Source organism: Phyllobates terribilis, unplaced genomic scaffold (genome assembly GCF_046119375.1).
Source record: "Phyllobates terribilis strain yellow unplaced genomic scaffold, ASM4611937v1 Scaffold_5__5_contigs__length_657084704, whole genome shotgun sequence".
NCBI lineage: Eukaryota > Metazoa > Chordata > Amphibia > Anura > Dendrobatidae > Phyllobates > Phyllobates terribilis.
In genome coordinates, this window is record NW_027362765.1 from 49,083,739 (window position 1) to 49,105,877 (window position 22,139).

General features: G+C 41.1%; 1 protein-coding gene across 1 annotated transcript in view; it reads left to right on the forward strand.

Moving 5' to 3' along the window:
* Positions 1–22,139, forward strand: part of LOC141271435 (uncharacterized) — a gene marked incomplete at its 5' end in the record, with an annotated part of 223,463 nt that overhangs the window by 113,141 nt on the left and 88,183 nt on the right. The window contains one exon of the mRNA XM_073681511.1: positions 3,915–5,205. Coding sequence (XP_073537612.1) covers positions 3,915–5,205 — 1,291 coding nt within the window. The remainder of the gene's footprint in view (positions 1–3,914; positions 5,206–22,139) is intronic.

Here is a 22,139-nt window from a genome sequence, read left to right on the forward strand (position 1 = left end):
ATGAGGAAATAGGGGAGACACGAAAGGTGGATGGTAAAAAGTGCTTGTGTTGTATGGTCCAGCCATAGTATAACAAATAAGGTATTCACATAATGGTGCATCAACCGGTCTCCAACCAATATGTTTACAAATACGGACACAGAGGTCTATTAAGTGAGTGGAGGGTGTGTGAAAAGATGCTACGAGGGTCCTGATTTTAAAGAAAATTTTGTATGGGCAAAACAGGGATAGTTAGATAAGTGGCATGAGGCGATAGGCCAGTCTAAAATGCGTTCTTAGGCCACGCTTAAAACTGTGGAGAGCTTTGTGGGTGAGAGTGATAAGTTTATATTGGACTCTGTAGCAGATGGGCAAAAAGTGCAACGACTGGCACAGGATAGAGGCATCGGTGTAGCTGTTGGCGAGGAATATGATCCTGGCTGCTGCATTCAGGACAGATTGGAGAGGGAAGAGTTTAGTAAGAGGGAGACCGATTAGTAAAGAATTACAATAATCTAGTTGAGAATAAATAAGAGCAACAGTAAGAGTTTTTGCAGAGTCAAAGGTAAGAAAAGGTCGAATTCTAGAGATATTTTTGAGGTGTAGGTGACGCTAGCGAGTGATCAGATGTAGTGAGTGAAGGAAAGATCTGAGTTAAATATGACCCCAAGACAGCGAGCATATTGCTGGGGGGTAATGTCCGAACCACACACTGAAGTGGCAAAATCAGGCATAGGTAGGTTAGTGGAGCGAGGAAGCACAAGGAGCTAGTTTTCGACAGATTCAGTTTTAGATAGAGGGAGGACATAATGTTAGAGACAGTTGAAAGACAATCACTGGTATTTTGTAGTAATGCAGGGGAGATGTCAGGAGACTGTGTGTGTGTGTGTATATAATTGGGTGTCATCAGCATAGAGATGGTACTGAAAACCAAATCTTCTGATGGATTGTCCAACTGGGGCAGTATATAAGAAGAGGAGGGGGCCTAGGACTGATCTTTGAGGAACCCCAACAGTAAGTGGAAGAGGAGCCATCAAAAGATACAGTAAAATGGAGACAGTGGATGAGACTGGAGTGGACCAAGTGTTCCAGGAGTTTAGAGATGAAGGAAAGATTAGAGACAGGTCTGTAGTTAGCAGCGCAGCTCTGGTCAAGTGATGGCTTTTTAATTAATGGATGTTTGCTGGCGTATTTAAATGACAAGGGAAAGATACCGGATGAAAGAGAGATGAAATATTTTAGTTAGGTGAGTGGTTATAGCTGAAAGGGACTGGAGGAGATATGAGGGAATAGGGTCACTGGTGCAGGTAGTAGGGTGAACAGATGCAAGCAGCCTGGTCACTTCTTCTTCCGTGACTGGTTCAATGACAGAGCGTGAGCTATATACAGTGTGGGAGGAAATAGAATGCATGATGTTAGGGACATTGGGAGAAAATTTACTTTCTTTTAAATAATTGGCCAAATCGTCAGCACTGAGGTCGGTGGTGGGGGCCTGTACTCTTGGGTTGAGGAGAGAGTGAAAAGTGTCAGTCGTTTAGGATTATTGGATAGTGAGGTTATGAGGGTGTTGAAGTAGGCTTGTGTGGAGAGGTGAAGGGCAGAGTAGTATGTTTTAAGCATAAACTTATAATGGATGAAATCTTCGACCAGTTTGGATTTTCTCCAGAAGTTCGACGCACCTGGAGCACCGCTGGAGAGAACGTGTTTGCAGCGTGTGCCAGCTTTGTTGCTGTCTGTGCCTGGTTGTTCTAGGTGTAGGCGGTGCAGCTTCATCCAGGGCACGTTGCAATGTTTTATTATAATGTTTCAGTGCAGAGTCAGGATATGAGAGGGAGGAGATTGGGGCCAATGATGACTGCAAATTCTTCATAGGTTTCTGGGTGTTAATGGCACGTATATTTCCAGAAATGTGGTAAGTGGGGGTGTCCTGAGTGGGGTGACAGTTCTTGATAGAAAGAAACAAGGTTATGGTCAGGGAGTGGGGAGTTAGAAAAATGATGCACCGAGCAGAGCCGGGAGAAGACGAGGTCCAGTGTATTTCCTGTCTTCATGCGTAGGAGAGTTAGTAAGCGGTGTAAAGCCGGAGGATGAGGTTAGAGATAGAAGGTGAGTGGCAAATTGGGAGATGGGCATGTTTAAGTCCCTCATGGTGGTGATGGCACAGGATAGAAATTGTGGGAGCCAGGTGGCAAATTGATGCAGGAGGGCGATACACAACTGCCAGTCGCCGGTAGAGTCTGACAGCATAGGAGAACTACCTGAAAAGTACATTTTGTTGAAAGGAGCAGACCAACACCTCCACCTGGTCTGTTTTCAGGTCTGGCGGTATAAAAAAAAAAAATGTAGGCCACCATATGAGAGGGCAGTGGCGGTGGTGTCCGACTGCTATATCTAGGTTTCAGTAAGAATCAGAAGGTTTAGGGAATTTGAAAGGAAAAAGCAATGGATGTAGGAGGGTTTATTACATGCTGACATGGAGTTCCAGAGGGCACAGTTAAGAGACAGAAGGCATGCAAGGAATATTAATGAGATTCGCAGGGTTTCTGAGTGTAGCAGGGAAGGGGTTAAACTTGCTATAACAACAAGAAGGGCAGGGATTAGGAGAGGGATCTCCTGTGACTAGGAGAAGGAGTATAGAGCGAGTGAGCAGATGGTTAATTGATTTGTCATAGTGTCTCTTGTGTTGTATGGTGGGAGTGAATGGATCTGCGTGGTTAGATAGTGAAAAGGATGTGTGAGAGGAGAGAGGGGCTGATATGGATGGAGTGCACAGTGTGTATGTGAGAGGACAGTGCGTTTTTCACGGATTCCCTATAACATGGTGGGAATTTGTAAATGATGCACTATTTCCCCCACACACACCTGTGCCAGTGCATCATCCACGGATTTCTTTCTCACCCACCCTCCATGCCTGCGCGTCATCCACTGATTCCCTTCCCCCTCCCACACACAGAAAAAATTACTTTATTTGAATGAAGACTCCCCCACACTATCCCACGTTCACCAATTTTTTGAAAAAATAGAAAAAATCCGAGACAGGTCTTCAGTAATCCACCGAATCCGATGTAGTCCAGAGATGGATAACCTGAAAGATATAAAAAGACAGAAGCAAAAACAAGAGACTGTCCGTCCCTCGTTAACCAATTTATTTGTAAAAATGTTCCCACAAAGCTCCGCTGTAGTCCACGTTCCCTGAATCTTGCTCCGGCGACTGTGAATAGTCATAAAGTTACCACTATTCACAGGCGCCGGGTACTGACTACAATGCTCATCAGAGCCGCCGGGTCTCGCTGCATTCAGTCTCGCGTTGAAGTCACCGGAGCAAGATTCAAGGAACGTGGACCTCTCAATTACTAACCCCAGGACTTGATGGCAGCTGTGATTTTTTGATAAAGGTAATGTGCCAATTCTGAGGTGGCTGTGGGCTTTTATTTTTAGTCTGGGAAGGGGACCTTCCCAGCCTGATGATACAAGCCAGCAGCTGTCTGCTTTACCTTTGCTGGTTATCAAAAATAGGGGGAGACCCCACGTCTTTTTTTTTTTTTTTTTTTCATTTATAAGGTTAATCCATATACAGTAAACTACATAAGCATGGCACTAATTATATATCTCACATAGATAGAAAGAAATATCCTTGCATACCAAAGAGAGACTAAAACGCACATGTGCAAAAAACGCGTAAAAAAATGTAAGGAAAAACGCAAGTGAGCTGAGGTGCAGGATTCATGCAGAAATTGAGCTGTGTGAAAGCCTGAGCAAACACTGATTGTGGGAACTTACCCTAAGAGTGCATCATTTACTGATTCCTCATAACTGTGGCATCTAAAGATCTGCTGTAATACTGTTTAAGACATGGATATCTCCATCACCTTGGCAGCCGTATTGCTCAGTTTTATTAATTACTACATTACTTCTTTTTTTTTTTTTTTTAACAGAGATACCCTCTAGTTTAATTCCGAATATATTACTTGACTGGAAGATGCCAAAGCAGAAAAGGCTCTCATATAAAGTTCCTTTTAAACTGGAAGTTGTAAAATTTGCTAAACAACATGGAAACAGAGCAGCCGAGAGACATTTTGGGAGACCGCCAACTGAAAAAATGATAAGAGAATGGAGAAAACAAGAGAACCAGCTTAAAAAAATGGATAAAACCAAACGCTGTCTCCGTGGCCAATCTGCACAATGGCCACATCTGGAACTGGAAATGAAAGAATGGGTCATAAACCACAGAATTAATGGATTTTCAGTCTCTTCAAAAATGATAATCGATGAAGCAAAACGTATCGCAACAGAGAAAGGTATTGAGAATTTTATCGGTACAGATTCTTGGTGTTACAGATTTATGAAAAGATCTGGCCTTGCTAAGTGCACTAATACTACAGTAGCTCACAAAATACCAGAAGAATATGGGACAGAGATTTTGTCTTTTCACAAATTTGTAATCGATGCTAGGAAAAGAAGTAGATTTGAACTGAGCCAGATTGGGAATATGGATGAGGTCCCTATAACCTTTGGTGTTCCATCAAACAGAACGGTTGATTCGAAAGGTGTGAAAACCTCTGGAAAGGAGGAAACTCATTACACTGTTGTGTTGTCTTGCTGTGCAGATGGCACAAAACTGCCACCGATGATAATTTTTAAGATGAAAAACATGCCAAAAGAGGATATCCCACGAGGTATTTTTGTGCATGTTCACGAGAGAGGATGGATGGACGAAGATGGAATGAAGGTATGGATTGAGAAAGTGTGGTCCAAACGTCCTGGAGGGCTTCGGAAAAGAACTGCCCTACTAGTGCTTGACCAGTATAGAGCACATACAAGTGAATCTACAAAAAAGAGATTTAAAGATGTTAAAACTGATTTAGCTGTAATTCCTGGAGACGTTACCAGCCAGTTGCAACCTCTAGATGTCTCCATTAACAAGCCATTTAAATCTTTGATGCGAGAAAAATGGAACAATTGGATGGCTGACCTGACATCTACTGAACAAATGGAAAGTCCAACTATCACACAAGTTTGTAAATGGGTGAAAACCTCATGGCAGTCAATAAAGGATGAAACCATTGTAAGATCCTTCGAAAAATGTGGCATTAGCAATGCCTTGGATGGCTCTGAAGATAATGTCCTATATGAAGATGGTGATAAAAGTGATACCAGCGAATGTGAGGAGAGCTTTCTTAACGGTCAGACCAGTGATGAGGAATTTTTAGCGTTTCCTGACAACTAGCAGAGAACTTCAGTATGAAAGGTTCTCCATATTAGTCAACAATAAACTGGCTTCCTAATCTTTGAGAATAATAATGATGAGTTCTTAGTTTTCTCACAAGTAGTGTAATTAAAACCTAAGATTTTCTTTGCGTCTTTGTTAATGTCAGCAGACTGCTGATCTCCTCCTTTATGTTGTTGACTTTTTATACATTTCCGCTATTAAACATTTTAGCGTGCCATTAAGTGTGAAACTTTTTTTATGTTCGTATTTTCTTCCTTCTAAAACTTGGGTGCAACTTATCCGAAGAATCCCGTATATATTGTTTTCTTGCACAACTGACCTAGATTTCTCTGAGGAGGAAAGCTCAAATCTAAATATTGCTCATGTGACTGATTCAGTCTTTATAATTAAAGAATTTGTCCACTACTTGGACACCTTTCTCATACCCCAATTAAAATAAAAAAGCTTAAACTTGACTCCCATGCTGGCGCAGCCGTGTTGGCACCCGCGGTCGTTGTGTTGCCCACGCAGATTGGGCGCCAGGCTTATGTGTCACAACAACCGTACGGGACCGCGAGTGCCGACGGCGCTGGCACGGGAGGTGAGCATAGGCTTTTTTTTTTATATTATTGGGGCCAAACAGATCAAGAAGGGGTTGTTCTAGTAGTGGCAATCCCTTTAACTCTGATGTTCTCCTTCAAGGGAATCCGTCAGCAAGTTTTTGCTTTGAAATCTGACAGCAGCTTGAGACCCTGATTCCAATGATGTCACTTAGTTTGCTAGGTGCATAAGTTATGATAGAATGAATTTTCTCTGCAGATCTAGCAAAGCTCAGTTGTTGAGCTGTATATAATCGCACCCTCACCACAGCTTTCTCTATACAGTGCCATAGAGCTGCTAATCGGTGCTTGGGAGCGGGGTTGGACCAGCATGCACAAGGCCAGTTGTCCTGTAGTGATAATCTGCTGATAAAACACTGGTTATATTGAAACAGCAAAATACTGCCCATTAAGTGACGCATTCCTGGAAGCAAGGTCTCTTGCAATACACCATGGTGCTCTAAGATTCCGTAACAAAAGCCTGGTGACAGATTCCCTTTCAGCATTATTGACCGTAATCAATCGCGGGTATCAGCACTACATAAGAGCTGACACCCTGCAGTAACGCCCACGATCGGAACTAGCGCCTATCAATGGGGTTTAACCCCTGTGATTCTACTGTCAATAGCCACATCAATTGGGTTGCAGAGGGAGGGAGCTCCCACGCCGCTTCAAACGGCACAACGCTGTCGCAATAACGTTGTGCCGATGGTCTCCATGGGGACCCCAGGCCGAAAGATGGCCGCGGGATCACACAGGTACAGTGGCCTGTAGCTGAGAGCAAAAGCTGATACGTTTCCTGACTGTGTCTCATTCACTGATCTAATGCCCTGCAATGCAAAAGCATTGCAAAGTGTTAGATCAGCGATCAGAGCAGGGAAAGTGATGTCACATACTGGGACAAGTTAAAAAAATGTTTAAACTATTGTAAAAATATATAAAAAAAAATGAAATAATATTAATTTAATAAATATATTTATGTAAAAACAAAAATAACTAAAGTTCACATTAAGTAACGCCGCGCCCGGAGCGACCTGACCTATAAAACTGTCCCACTAGTTAACCCTTCAGCGAACACCGTAAAAAGAATAAATAAATAAACCTGTCAAAAATGATGCTTCTTCATCATACCACCGAACAAAAAGTGGAACAAAATCTGATCAAAAAGTTGAATGAAATAAAAATGGTATTGCTGTAAACTTAATCTTGTCCCATGAAAAAAACAAGCCACCATACAGCTCCGTCATCGGAGAAATAAAAAGTTATAGCTTTCAGAATAAAGCTATGCAAAAACAATTTATTTTTATAAAAAGAAAATTGTGTAAAAGCACCAAAACGCACAAAAACTATATAAATGTGATATCGCTATAATCGTACTGACCTGAAGAATAAAGCTACCTTATCAATTTTACCACACAGTGAATGGCAAAAATTCCTGAATTGCTGGTTTTTGTCTATTCTGACTCCCAATAATCAGAATACAAAGAGATCAAAAAATATTATGTGCCCGAAAATGGTACCAATAAAAGCGTCAACTTTTCCTGCAAAAAAACAAGCAATCACATGACAGAAATATAGAAAAATTATAGCTTTCAAAGTATGGCGATGCAAAAAAAACTGTTTTGCAAAAATAAAATATTTAGTGTGTGACAGCTGCCAAACATAAAAAAAATATATATATAAATCTGGTATCGCACCGACCCGAAGAATAAAGCCTTCTAATCACTTATACCGCACAACGAAGAATGGCGTAAAACAAAATTAAAAGCAATTCTTCACTTACTACTGATTTGATCATTCTGCCTCCCAAAGATCGCAGTAAGGCTCGGCTCACTATCCTGCACTCTACGCTGAGCGCTTTGGGGTTTTCATGTAAATTTCTGAAATACGTGATTCAGATAGAACCCACGACAGAAAATTCTATACTGAGGCAGGTGGAGACACTTTATCCGTCTTTTTAAGCGTGCATAAAAGCACGGTCGGGCAACAATTTTGTTCACCTATGAAAAGGACGCCACTGAACAGAGTCCAGAGTAACTCTGCTGCATCATTATAGTGAATGTATCCCTCGCGGGTTTCATCAAAATCATGTCATTCGGAGATTTAGATGGAAACCCCGATATAAGTGCTCAGTGTAGAGCGCAGGATAAATGTGATCCAATATGTTATGTAAAACGTTCCCAACAAAAGTTTCAACACAATCAACAAAAAAAAGCAAGTCCCCACTCACGTCTGTAATTTGTCAATAGAAATATAGGGGACTTTCATGTTACTGGTAGTACAAATGCAAAAGTGAAATGACTCCTCACTTCCCAAAAGAAAACCATCGACTTATGCGCTCCCAAATTCAAATGCCCCCCTCCCTTCTGAGCCTCAGTGTGCCTAAACCACGTTCAGCGACCACATGTTTGGCATTTCTGTAGCGATGAGAGCCCGCTTAATTTTTAGGGTGCGTGTCTCTAGACCATTGGGGGTATGTCAAAATTAAAACAAAAGTCAAAGATGCTATAGGATTTTTACAGGATGAAAATGGTAAAGTGGTAAAAAATAATGCTGAGAATACCAAACTTTTACTGTTTTGTTTCTGTGTTCTCTAAGAAAGTAAATGTAACATCAAGGCATCTGTTATGAATTCACCTAATCGGACCCAAAGAGTGGTCATAAATGGTTGCACATCCAGTTGGAAGAATGTCTATTGCAATCCATTCCAACCAAAATTGTGCTCCAGAATTCAATTGGCTCTCTTCCTTTCAGAGCCCTGCCGCGTGCCCAAACAGTAGTTTTCTCCTACATATGGAGTATCGGCTTACTTACTGTTACCCTTGTGAAAATGCAAAATTTGAGGCTAAATGAACATTTTTGTGTGAAAAATTAAAATGTTCATTTTTTTCCCTTCCACATTGCTTTAATTGCTGTGAAGGAAGGGTTAATAAACTTCTTGAAGGGGTGCAGTTTTTAAAATGGGGTCACTTTTGGGTATTTTTTGTCACATAGGCCCCTCAAAATCACTTCAAACATGATGTGATCTCTACAAAACCATATATATATTTTTTTTTTTAAATTTTGTTGGAAAAATGAGAAATTGCTGATTAAACTTTTAACCCTTCTAACCTCAATAATTTTTTTATGTTTCAAAAGTGATACAGATGTAAAGTAGACATATGGGAATGTTAGTTATAAATCATTTTGTACAGCATGACTAACTTGTTTTAGGATATAAAAATTGAAAGTTTGAAATTTTTACTAAAATTCCAATATTTTCATGAATAAATGCAAAAAATTTTGACCTACATTTTCCACTAACATAAAGTACAATATGTCATGAAAAAAAACAACCTCCGAATCACTGGGGTACATAGAAGCATTCCAGAATTATTACCACATAAAGTGACATAGGTCAGAATTGTAAAATTCGGCCTGGTCAGGAAGGTGAAAACAGGCTTCGGTGAAGGCATTAAGTACCTGCTTTCATATTTGTTAAAATTTCCAAGTCAACCAAGACTTTTGCAAGAATTTAGGGGCTTTTGTCACTAAACTAAAAAAGGTGTCAAGATCCAGGTCTCAAAATTGCTTCTAGGGATAAATTCTAGTTGTCTACAAACACATATATTTGGAAGTTTTGTCTTTTAAGCTTTGCTCAAGGTTTTAGGGACAATTTTTCTATTGTAACATTTCAAGCCTAATACATTCACTTTGCAATTACCATACTTGCTTCAGATAACCAGTAGTTTTTGCTTTTTTGTTCTGCAACTTATGGACAATGCAATAATTTTGATGGTAAACCCTTATTGTATTGAATAGAAGTGATCGGATCCCTAGGAGAGAAATTGGGCTGGTAAGAAATAAGTTCATGCCCATCCATCAAAGATATCTCTTCAAGCCTTGCAAGATCCCTTTTGAGATTGGTCTATATGGAGGCAGGTGCTGTTACTCATCTCACCTGGTTCCAACTTCACCCTCAGGCACAGGCTACGACTAGTTGCTTAGACAATTAAAGGCTTCTTTTGCTGTCAATCCAGTGCTTGTCTTCTGCTGCAGAAGCCCATTGCCTGGGAAGTGCCTGTAAAGTCCATTGCCCTCCTCCCCTTGAAGCTTAGCAGCAATAAAGTTGCAAAGTCAAGAAGATGCAAGAGACACTGATGAGCAAGAGGGTAACAGTGTTTTGAGATTTTGACTTTCAGGTCCAATGTCTCACCATTCACTACTGCTTCGAATGTGAGACTACGATCATTTTATAGACAATCATCTTGGCTATCTCATATATAAATTAGACTTGCAACTATTTAGCATATGATTAGTTATGCAGATTTGTGTCATGTCGCTGCATTATTATTGTTTTGCTCCTAAAAATCTAAATGTTAATTTTTATCAATGTGTTAGTATTTTGTAAATCCACCTTTTGGCTTTCAACACCGCCTGAATCTTTCTGGGCATGCTCTCACTCAGATTCAAGCATTTCTCGACCGAAATCTGATGCCAGGTCTCTTCTACACATTCCCAAAGTTGTTGCATACTGGTCGACTCACAAGTGTATGTATACAGCTTTTTCTTCAACTGTACCCACAAGTGTTTGATTGGGTTGAGGTCTGGGGACCGGGAGGGCCAAACCAGCACCTCTACTTCTTAGTCAATTAACCATTTCTTCGCCAATCTCGACGTATGCTTTGGGTCGTTGTCCTGCTGGAACATTGTCGTCTTTTTCATACCCATAGTACTCGAATATACGAAGTAACTCGTCTTGTAGGATACACACGTATAGCTCAGCGCTGAGAGCACCATCGATCCTGGTCAAGTCTCCCATGCCTTTTGGCTGTGAGACAACCCCATATCATCATGCTTCTTCCACCGAACTTCACAGTTCCTTCAATTTCTTGATTTGTTAGCCCCTTTTTTCTTATTTATTCCAGACCCACTTGCCCCCATCAGAGCCTGGTCTATTGACTTTCGTCTCATCGCTCCAAATCACCTGTTTCCAATCTTCTACTGTCCACTTTTCGTACTTTTTTGCCAACTTGAGCCAACGCTTCCTATAACGATATTGAAGTCGAGGCTTCTTCACCTTTTTATGGTCCACCATTCCAGACTTGTGTAACGCGTGTCACAGGGTGCTTGTATGGATGTCTGTGATATCGCTATAACAAAGCATACGAGCCACCTCCATTGCCGTGTTTGTTGTGTTATAACTGATAGACCTTGTGATGAGCTGACTTCTTGACGCAGATATTTTGCCTGAACGTCCACCTCTTGCCTTTTGAATGGATTGACAGACTTCATTTAGTATTCTTCCAACTGTCATGGCACTCACATGATGCAGTTTAATGCAATTTTCTTGGCTGATGATGCTGTTTCTCTTTTCTTGGAAAATCTACCTAATAACACACTGAAATAGAATATTTGACGGGCGCTTGGTGCTCAGTTAACTCCCCAGCTGCCTTTTTGAATAGCAACCTCCACTAGTTGCTGTGGAGTTATAATCTCTAGATAATAGTATAACGGGTTCAAACGGCTCTATAGGAGACATACACTAGACTTGTGTAGGTGATTCAGGTAGTTTCCTAAGCATGAAATGCATAAGATTGCAGTGGTTTTAATACAAAATTAAGAATAAGTTGCATAGAATGGGATGAGGAGCGACGTTCCCAGATAAAAAAACTTATGTGTATTTGGATCCGTTATGGTGGAGGGTTAGTGATGCACTAATATTCTCAATGAGACTGAACTTCCACCAAGGACAACACCTGCAAGGAGTTTGTATGTTCTCCCCGTGTTTGTGTGGGTTTTCTCCGGTTTCCTCCCACACTCCAAAGACAAACTGATAGGGAATGTAGATTGTGAGCCCCAATGGGGACAGTGCCGATAATGTCTGGAAATTGTCTGAATTGTAAAGCGCTGCGGAATATGTTGGCGCTATATAAATAAAAAGATTATTATTATTATTCCCTGCAGAACCTTCTTCTGCCTATAAGCTGGTTTAAAAGAGCAACGTCCTCTTTGCCGCCTACCAGAGAATGTTTATGAAGCTCTACCTCTGCTTGCGAAAGACCTCTCCTTTGACTCCTGATGGTTCGACCTTCTCCTTTGGCCGAAAATGAAGAACCCGATTTGTGTTTCACTGGTCTAGGAAGAGTTTTTGCCTCTGTTAGATTCTCCATTAGCGTGTCCAACTGATCCCTGAAGAGACATCCTGGCTCAAATTCAATGGAGCAGAGGCAGGAAGGGAACTAGTAGGTAGATATAGACAGAAGACAATTCAAACAAATTGCTATCACCTGTCATTTTTTCCAAGAGGATAAAATTCCTATTAGTCCTACTGCTGTAGGGTCACGATGAAAAAAGTGTTATATACAGGTGCATCTCACTAAATTAGAATATCATCAAAAAGTAAATTTATTTCAGTTCTTCAATACAAAAAGTGAAACTCATACACTGCTCAAAAAAATAAAGGCAATACTTAACAGAATATAACTCCAAGTAAATCAAACTTATGTGAAATCAAACTGTCCACTTAGGAAGCAACACTGATTGACAATCAATTTCACATGCTGTTATGCAAATGGAATAGACAATAGATGAAAATTATTGCCAATTATCAAGACACCCTCAATAAAGGAGTGGTTCTGCAGGTGGGGACCACAGACCACATCTCAGTACCAATGCTTTCTGGCTGATGCTTTGGTCACTTTTCATAGAATCATAGAATGGTAGAGTTGGAAGGGACCTCCTGGGTCATCTGGTCCAACCCCCTGCTCAAAGCAGGATTCACTAGATCATCTCAGACAGATGTCTGTCCAGCCTCTGTTTGAAGACGTCCATTGAAGGGGAACTAACCACCTCTCGTGGCAGCCTGTTCCACTCATTAATCACCCTAACTGTCAAAAAGTTTTTTCTAATATCTAATCTGTGTCTCCTCCCATTTAGTTTCATCCCATTGCTTCTAGTCTTTCCTTGTGCAAATGAGAATAAAGATGATCCTTCTACAATGTGACAGCCCTTGACATATTTGTAGACAGCTATTAAGTCTCCTCTCAGTCTTCTTTTTTGCAAGCTAAACATTCCCAAATCGTGCAACCGTTCCTCATAGGACATGGTTTGCAGACCAGTCACCATTCTGGTCGCTCTTCTCTGAACTTGCTCCAGTTTGTCTATGTCTTTTTTAAAATGTGGTGCCCAAAACTGTACACAGTATTCCAGATGAGGTCTGACCAAAGAGGAGTAAAGACCGATAATGACTTCACGTGATCTAGACTGTATGCTTCTGTTAATACATCCCAGAATTGTATTTGCCTTTTTTGCTGCTGCATCACACTGTTGACTCATGTTCAGTCTATGATCTATTAGTATACCTAAGTCTTTTTCACATGTACTGTTGCTTAGCTCTATTCCTCCCATTCTGTATATGCTTTTTTTATTTTTATTGCCCAGATGTAGTACTTTGCATTTTTCCCTGTTAAAAACCATTCTGTTGGTTGCTGCCCACTGCTCCAGTTTATTTAGGTCTTTTTGAATCCTCTCTCTCTCTTCTCTAGTATTAGCTATCCCTCCTAGCTTTGTGTCATCAGCAAATTTAATCAGTTTACCCTCAATTCCTTCATCTAAATCATTGATAAAGATGTTGAACAATACAGGTCCCAGGACGGAGCCCTGTGGTACCCCACTTGAGACATTCATCCAGCTGGATGTGAAGCCATTTACAACCACCCTTTGAGTCCGATCACTAAGCCAGTTATGAATCCACCTAACAGTTGCCTGGTCCATTGCATACTTGGTCATTTTTTCAATAAGGATGGTGTGAGATACTTTGTCAAATGCTTTGCTGAAATCAAGATATACTATATCTACAGCATTTCCCTGATCCACCCAGTCAGTGATTCTGTCATAGAAGGAAATTAAGTTAGTCTGACATGACTTGTTAGTTACAAACCCATGCTGACTCTGGTTAATCACTTCATTCTTATCCATGTACTTACATACATGTTGTTTAATAATTTGTTCAAAGATCTTTCCTGGTATAGAAGTCAGACTCACCGGCCTATAGTTCCCTGGGTCCACCTTCTTCCCCTTTTTGAAGATAGGAACAACATTTGCTCTTCTCCAGTCTTCTGGGACTTCTCCTGTTCTCCAAGAATTTTCCAAGATTATGGAGAGTGGTTCTAAAATTTCTTCTACGATCTCCTTCAGTACTCTGGGGTGTAATTCATCTGGACCTGGAGACTTGAACTCATTTATGTTAGCTAAATATTCCCTCACAGTCTTTCTGTTTACAGATAACTTGGATTCCTCTATTCCTTTAAAAGGACAGTGAAGATCAGTTGATGTTACATTTTCTTTCTGAGAGAAAACAGATGCAAAATAGGAATTAAAAAGTTCGGCCTTCTCAACATCCTCTCTTACCATTTCTCCATTTTCATCCTGTAAAAATCCTATAGCATCTTTGACTTTTCTTTTACTTTTGACATACCCCCAAAATCCTTTTTTATTGCTTTTGACATCTTTTGCAAGCCTTAATTCATTGTCAGCTTTAGCTAACCTGATACGTGCCCTGCAGGATCTGCAGACTGCATTATAATCTTCTTTAGATATGCCTCCCTCTTTCCATTTAATAAACATTTCTTTCTTTCTTTTTAGCATGTGTTTAAGTTCTGTGTTCATCCATCCTGGTTTCCTTAAATGCTTCCCATTCTTCCTACTTTTCGGGATTGTTAACGATTGTGCTTTGAGAATCTCATTTTTAAAAATTTCCCATCCTTCCTGGACATTTTTGTCCTTAAGGACATCCAGCCATTGGATCCCTCCTATTCTCTTTCTGAGTCTCTTAAAATCTGCCTTTCTAAAATCTAACCTTGAAGTTTGAGTCTTCACATGTCTTCCTCCTCTAGTTATCCAAAATTCTATAATAGCATGATCGCTGCCTCCTAGGGTCCCAGCCACCTTTACCTCCTCAACCATTTCCTCCCTGTTTATAAGGATTAGATCCAAAGTAGCAGATCCCCTTGTTTTCTCCCCTACCTTTTGGAAGGTAAAGTTGTCAGCAAGAGAGGATAAGAATTTGCTTGACCTGTTAGTTTTACTTGAGAGAGATTCCCAACAAATGTCTGGATAGTTGAAATCTCCCATGACCACTACGTCATATTTTTTGGAGAACTTGGTCATTTGATACATAAAGAGTTCATCCATATCTTCAGCTTGCCCAGGTGGCCTGTAGTAAATGCCTACAATGGTGTCCTTTCCGTTGTTCTCTCCTTGTATTCTTACCCAAACAGTTTCCACAGAACTCCCAGTCTCTGAAGCTTCAATGTCTGTGCAGATATACGCTTTTCTAACATACAATGCAACACCTCCTCCTCGTTTATCAAGTCTGTTTCTTGCAAATAAGTTGTATCCTTTTAGCCTTTTATTCCAATCATGTGTATCGTCCCACCAAGTTTCAGTGATTCCAATGACATCATATTCCTTTTCCTGCATTAGTAGTTCCAATTCTCCTTGTTTGTTGCCCATGCTTTGTGCATTTGTATAAAAACATTTTAGTTTGTGATTGGTTTCTCTTCCTCCCATATTTTTATTATTTAAATTGTTTTGTCTTTGTTCTTCCTTTCCACTTCCAGTAGCAGAGATCTCAATAGTATTTGTCAGCTGTATGGCTTTTTCTGGCCTTTTGCTTCCCTTCCCACATTGTTCTAGTTTAAAGCTCTTCTGATGAGTGTAGCAAGGCGACTTCCAAATACATGTTTTCCAGTCTTCGTAAGGTGCACCCCATCTCTAGCAAGTAGTCCATCGTATAGGTAATTCATTCCGTGATCCAGAAATCCAAATCCTTGTTGACGGCACCATCGACGTAGCCAGTTGTTCACCTGTAGAATCTTATTCCACCTCATTGTTCCATGGCCATCCACTGGGAGGATGGATGAGAAGACCACCTGCGCTCCCAATTCTTTCACTTTCTTGCCTAAGTCTTCAAAGTCACTGCAGATGGTTTCCAGGTCCTTTCTTGCGGTGTCATTTGTCCCCACATGTATTAGCAGGAATGGGTAGTGATCTGTAGGTCTGAAGAGTCTTGATATCCTGTCAGACACATCTTTAATTTTTGCTCCTGGAAGACAGCACATTTCTCTTGAGGTTATGTCTGGTCTGCAGATAGCGGCCTCTGTTCCTCTTAACAGGGAATCCCCCATGACCACCACTCTCCGTTTTTTCTTCACAACATTCTTCTTTCTCCATCCAGGAGGATTCTGAGGGCTTACAAGGTTATTCATTGCTGGCAAAGTCTTATTTTGCTGTATTTCTTCATGGTTCTCCTGCGTGAGAGCCTGGTACTGGTTCCTGAGCAGTATGGGTGCTGACTGCCTCTCGATCCTCCTGCTTCTGTGGGTCACATGCTTCCATTCCTCTGTTTCGTCAGGTGCAGTTCGAATTTCTTCTCTTTCTGAATCATGAAGAGATAATTCTGCTCTGTCTAAGAACTCTTCACCTTCCTTAATGATTTTCAAGGTAGTTAACCTCTCTTCTAGATTTCGCAACTTTTCCTCCAACAGGGACACAAGCTTGCATTTCTGGCATGTGAAGTTTGGCTTTTCCACTGGCAAGTCTGTGAACATATAGCAGGATATGCAGCTCACTAAATGGCTCCTGGACTCTTCCATGTTCTTATTGTTAATGTTCTGAAAACAGTGAAAAAAGCTTAAAAAAGCTTAAAAAAAAGCTTCAAAATTGGCGCGCGGTTTACCGATGTCCTCTTTTCAGCTCCAACAGGCAAAATCCAGTGTTCTTTGAGCTCGCAGAGACTCTTCACTTACCCCAAAATGCAGTAGGAATATGAAAATTATCTCCTCAGGACTCCTCCCCTGGTTTTGAATGTTGGTTGTGCTTTCACACTGGTGGTAGCATGAGACGGACTCTACAACCCACAGCAGTTGCTCAGGTAGTGCAGCTCATCCAGGGTGGGACATCAGTGCGAGCTGTGGCAAGAAGGTTTGCTGTGTCTGTCAGCAGTAGTGTCCAGAGGCTGGAGGTGCTACCAGGAGACGTGGAGAGGGCCGTAGGAGGGCAACAACCCAGCAGCAGGACCGCTACCTCCGCTTTTGTGCAAGGAGGAACAGGAGGAGCACTGCCAGAGCCCTGCAAAATTACCTCCAGCAGGCCACAAATGTGCATGTGTCTGCACAAACGGTTAGAAACCGGTAGGAGGGCCACCCATGGGGGTTGTGCTCACAGCCCAACACCGTGCAGGACGCTTGGCATTTGTCACACAACACCAGGATTGGCAAAGTTGCCACTGGCGCCCTGTGCTCTTCACAGATGAAAGCAGGTTCACACTGAGCACATGTGACAGACGTGAGAGAGTCTGGAGACGCCGTGTAGAGCGATCTGCTGCCTCTAACATCCTTCAGCATGACCGGTTTGGCAGTGGGTCAGTAATGGTGTGGGGTGGCATTTCTTTGGAGGGCCGTACAGCCCTCCATGTGCTCGCCAGAGGTAGCCTGACTGCCATTAGGTACCGAGATAAGATCCTCAGACCCCTTGTGAGACCATACGCTGGTGCGGTTGACCCTGTGTTCTTCCTAATGCAGGACAATGCCAGATCTCATGTGGCTGGAGTGTGTCAGCAGTTCCTGCAAGATGAAGGCATTGAAGCTATGGACTGGCCCGCCCGTTCCCCAGACCTGAATCCGATTGAGCACATCTGGGACATCATGTGTCGCTCCATCCACCAACGTCACGTTGCACCACAGACTGTCCAGGAGTTGGCAGATGCTTTATTCCAGGTCTGGGAGAAGATCCCACAGGAGACCATCCGCAACCTCATCAGGAGCATGCCCAGGCGGTGTAGGGAGGTCATACAGGCACGTGGAGGCCACACACAATACTGAGCCTCATTTTGACTTGTTTTAAGGACATTACATCAAAGTTGGATCAGCCTGTAGTGTGTTTTTCCACTTTAATTTTGGGGGTGACTCCAAATCCAGGCCTCCATTGGTTAATAAATTTGATTTCCATTGATGATTTTTGTGTGATTTAGTTGTCAGCACATTCAACTTTGTACAGAACAAAGTATTCAATGAGAATATTTCATTCATTCAGATCTAGGATGTGTTATTCGAGTGTTCCCTTTATTTTTTTGAGCAGTGTATATATCTATATCTATATCTGTACAGTGTTTCATTAAACCACCATAAATACCACTTTTCAAAATATAATAATGGATTTAACCCTTGGTACAAGATATTACCAATGGGTGCATATAAAAAAATTAATAGATTTAGACCACAGGGGTTCATATAGTATACATAAACACAAAAAAGCCACAACAGACTATAAAGTGGCAAGTACAATCAATCGTACCTATAGGTTTAATAATAGTCTAACTAGGCAAGCCATGCCCGCTATTAAACCCTTGATATAAAATATTAACACCAATAATATATAGGTGACTGGTATCTTTATACATAACAGATTTGTATAGTATATACCTTAGTTACAAAGTTTTAATAGGATATAAAGTGGCAAGTGCCATTGATACGGTTAGATATAATTGAAGTAGAAAACCATGTGCACAATCATTTGGATATGGACCTTATTGTCGCTAGTATAAAGTGTGCCGTGATAAGCATCAAAGAAAAAGTGAAGTTTAGAGTGAATAATTAAACTTACATGAGAAGAAGGTAGTTAAAATGAAGTCCCTGCCGTCCCAACGCGCGATTTGCCCTTTCTTCATCGGGGGGAGTGTGTTTAGGGAGAGGAGGGCCCATTTAAATAGGGTCAGCCACCCAATCGCTGTGTGCATAGAATAAATCACCCGCGTATGTGTTGCGAATGACGCACTGGTTAGTGATGACGCATGCGTTGTTGGAACCTGCCCCTCCATGTATGGATACTTCCGTTGGCGGGCCCGTGGACCACAAGCGCACCACCGTCGCTATGCAAATGCGCATGCACAGGTGTCCACCTTCACTGCTTTCAGAATATCCAAGGGCATCCGAACCAAGCATGCGCGCAGCCAAGTGCGTTCGTCTGAGGAGAAGCTACCGCGCTATTGAATTTAATCTATCGCATTTATTAGAGGGACATAATTATATTCTCTTGCTTGGATTTATAATAATTATATATTCAGAAGATGTGACACAAACATGATTGTAAATAAATTATTATGTAGTAAATCGGACATAATTATAAATAAGTTATTATATAGATTTAATACCACAATATAGATTTTCACTATTCATGTTCTAGTAGTGAATATAGAGTTATGACCTCTGAATGAATTTGTATGCTCAATGTGTGTAAACTTTGTGTCTAACAACATACATATACAGTACAGACCAAAAGTTTGGACACACCTTCTCATTTAAAGATTTTTCTGTATTTTCCTGAGTATGAAAATTGTACATTCACACTGAAGGCATCAAAACTATGAATTAACACATGTGGAATTATATACTTAACAAAAAAGTGTGAAACAACTGAAAATATGTCTTATATTCTAGGTTCTTCAAAGTAGCCACCTTTTGCTTTGATGACTGCTTTGCACACTCTTGGCATTCTCTTGATGAGCTTCAAGAGTCTTCCCAGTATTTGAACCCACAACCTTCAACATTACAGGCAGTAGTTAAAGTAACTGAGCCACAGGCTCTGGTAATGTAATAGGGAGAATTTTGTATACTTGATCTGTATTGCAGGCTTTGACTCCACAGGCAGATTATACTGATACATTGTACAGATTGTACTGATACATTGTATTTCTATGTATTTGTATTCTACAGGAAGAATAAAACAGATTTTTTTCATCCTATAAAATTACAAAAAAAAATAATTAAAAACATTTGATAATGAAAAACAATATAATTTTTAATGCGTTTTTTTTAAATTATAAACATCACAAATCAGGAAATAATATGGACGTATTTATGTCGTAATGACTCGCACAACACAGCGATCAGATTATTTACTGAAATCGGTAAACGGCGTAAAAAAAATGGCGTGATTAATTTTTTTTCTCTATTACACCCATAAAAAATTTAAGAAAACTGTAATGCTGAGGCTGTGTTCACACGTAGGCTAAATGTTAAATTCTTCCTGCTGCCTTTTTTCTGCATATGTCCGCACCACACAACGCAATAAGAATCTTCTCTGATTATTGCGTGTTTGCTGCGTATCTTTTATGCTTTTTCCCGCTTATTTGATGCATTTTTGGTGCAGATATGAAGCAGTTTTTAACTCTTTTTGAATAGTACAGATAAACTTTGATTCTGCTCTTAAAAATGCAATGATGCATTTTTTTTCATGCGTTTTTCTTTTTTTTTTAGAAGAAGCCTATAAAAAAAATAAAAAAAATGCTCCAAAACTGCAGAGTTCAGCAGTGTCTTCAGACTACAGGGGGCGGAGATTTCATGGAATCACATCCACTTTGCTTAGACATTTAGACCATGTTCACATGTAGCGTAAATGCTGCGCATTTTCTGCTGCTTTTTTTTTTGCACAAAAATTCTGCTGCGTTTAACTGTCCTAGCAAAGTGGACTAAATACGCTGCTGATCTGTGCAGTTTTGGTGCTTTTTTTTCTAGATGCTTCTATGTGGAGCCTAAAAAACAAATGTAAAAAAAACTGCAGATACTTTATTAAGTGCAGAATCAAAGCTTTTCTGTACTATAAAAAAAAAACACATTAGCAACCAGGCTTCACATCTGCACCAGAAACGCATCAAAGATTGTTATTGTGGAGTTTGGTGTGGATCATGCAGAAAACAAAAACCACAATATTTCTGCAACGTGTGAACACGGCCTTACAGACACAATAGAGCCGGATGTCGCATAGACAAGCTACATAAAAATGAGAAAGTTCTGGCGGCTCCGACTGTGAATGAAGGAACAAAAAATAATCCACGAGAGATGAGCAGGATGCACAGATGACATCGCGTTGCACTGGATGATCAAAAGCCGCTCCAGGGGCGCCGGAAGAGATTCGTGGTCTCCTGTCCAGCCGCTAGGTAGCACTGACCTGGACATTGGACCAGTGACCCGGGAATCCATCTGCTCATCTCTAGTCCCAGTGTCCTGGATACAGCAGACAGTCCTGGATCTGGGTCTACGCCCTGCAGTCTCGGGCATCTCCCTCACTGCCAGCTCCCCTCTGACATCTCCTCCTACCAGGGGAGAAAGAAATGGTAAATGGGCATGGATTGGGGTGTGTCAAGGGACGTGACCAAAATTTGCCGTGGAGCGCTAAGCACACCGCATGATCTGTCCCTCTTTCTGTTCTTCAAAACTAGGGGGGTATGGATACGTGTAGTGCACCATGCCAGCTAACAACCTATTAGTCAAGCACATAATATTAGAAAAAAAAAACCAACAAACTGATGGAGGTTTCTCCAGTTTCTCCTATCAACAGTCCATGAAAGACGGACAGCGCATTAATGGCATCCGATTTTTTTCACAGATCCACAGACTTGCATTGGCGAGTTTGATAGTCGGCTCGATATCAGACTAGTCTCTGTGCAGACACCACTTATTCTGGGGAAAAAATTGGACATGTGAACTAACCCATAGTCTATGATAGGGATGAGTGCTATCTGTGAAATATATGGATAGCACGCATAAGAGAAAAGCTGGCGTCTCAATGAGCCCTTTTCAGGGCTACGTCCACAGTATGTTTGTGGACGCTGTTTGGACGATTGACAGTGTGTGTAGGCAACGCATCCGTCCACCATACTATACATTTTATTGTATAGGAAAGCGCTGTCTGCTGTGCTTTCCTATACGGTTACACTACAGGAAGGCAGGCACACACCGGCCAGACAGGTCGACTATGGTGACATCTGGAAAAACTCTCTGATGTATACTGTAGGCTAACTTCACAAACATAGTGTGATCCTAGCCTACTGATACCAACACACAACACTATGGCCTCATTCACACATCTGTGTTTCCAGTATGTGCGATATCCATTTTTTTATTTCACGGACGCAACACGAGGATTTGGCCCCAAAAACACATTACAAACCTTATCCCAGCATTTTCTATGGGTTTTTGGAAGATCTGTGCATATGATCAGGAATTTTCCTGATAGGATTTCAAGTGAGGAAAAAGAAGCGCGTCCATTTTTTGTGCGGATTTGCCTGCGTTTTTCCTATACAATGCATTGGAAAAAACACATGGCAAAAAACACACAAAAAAACGCATGTAAATGAAAAAAAAAGCGCAGCGTTTTTGATGCCAAGAGGTGCAGAACCTTGCAGAAACGCGGCAGAAATATCTGCAAGCAAATACTGACCGTGCGCACATAATCTTAGGCTACGTTCACACGTTCAGTATTTGGTCAGTATTTCACGTCAGTATTTGTAAGCCAAAACCAGGAGTGGGTGA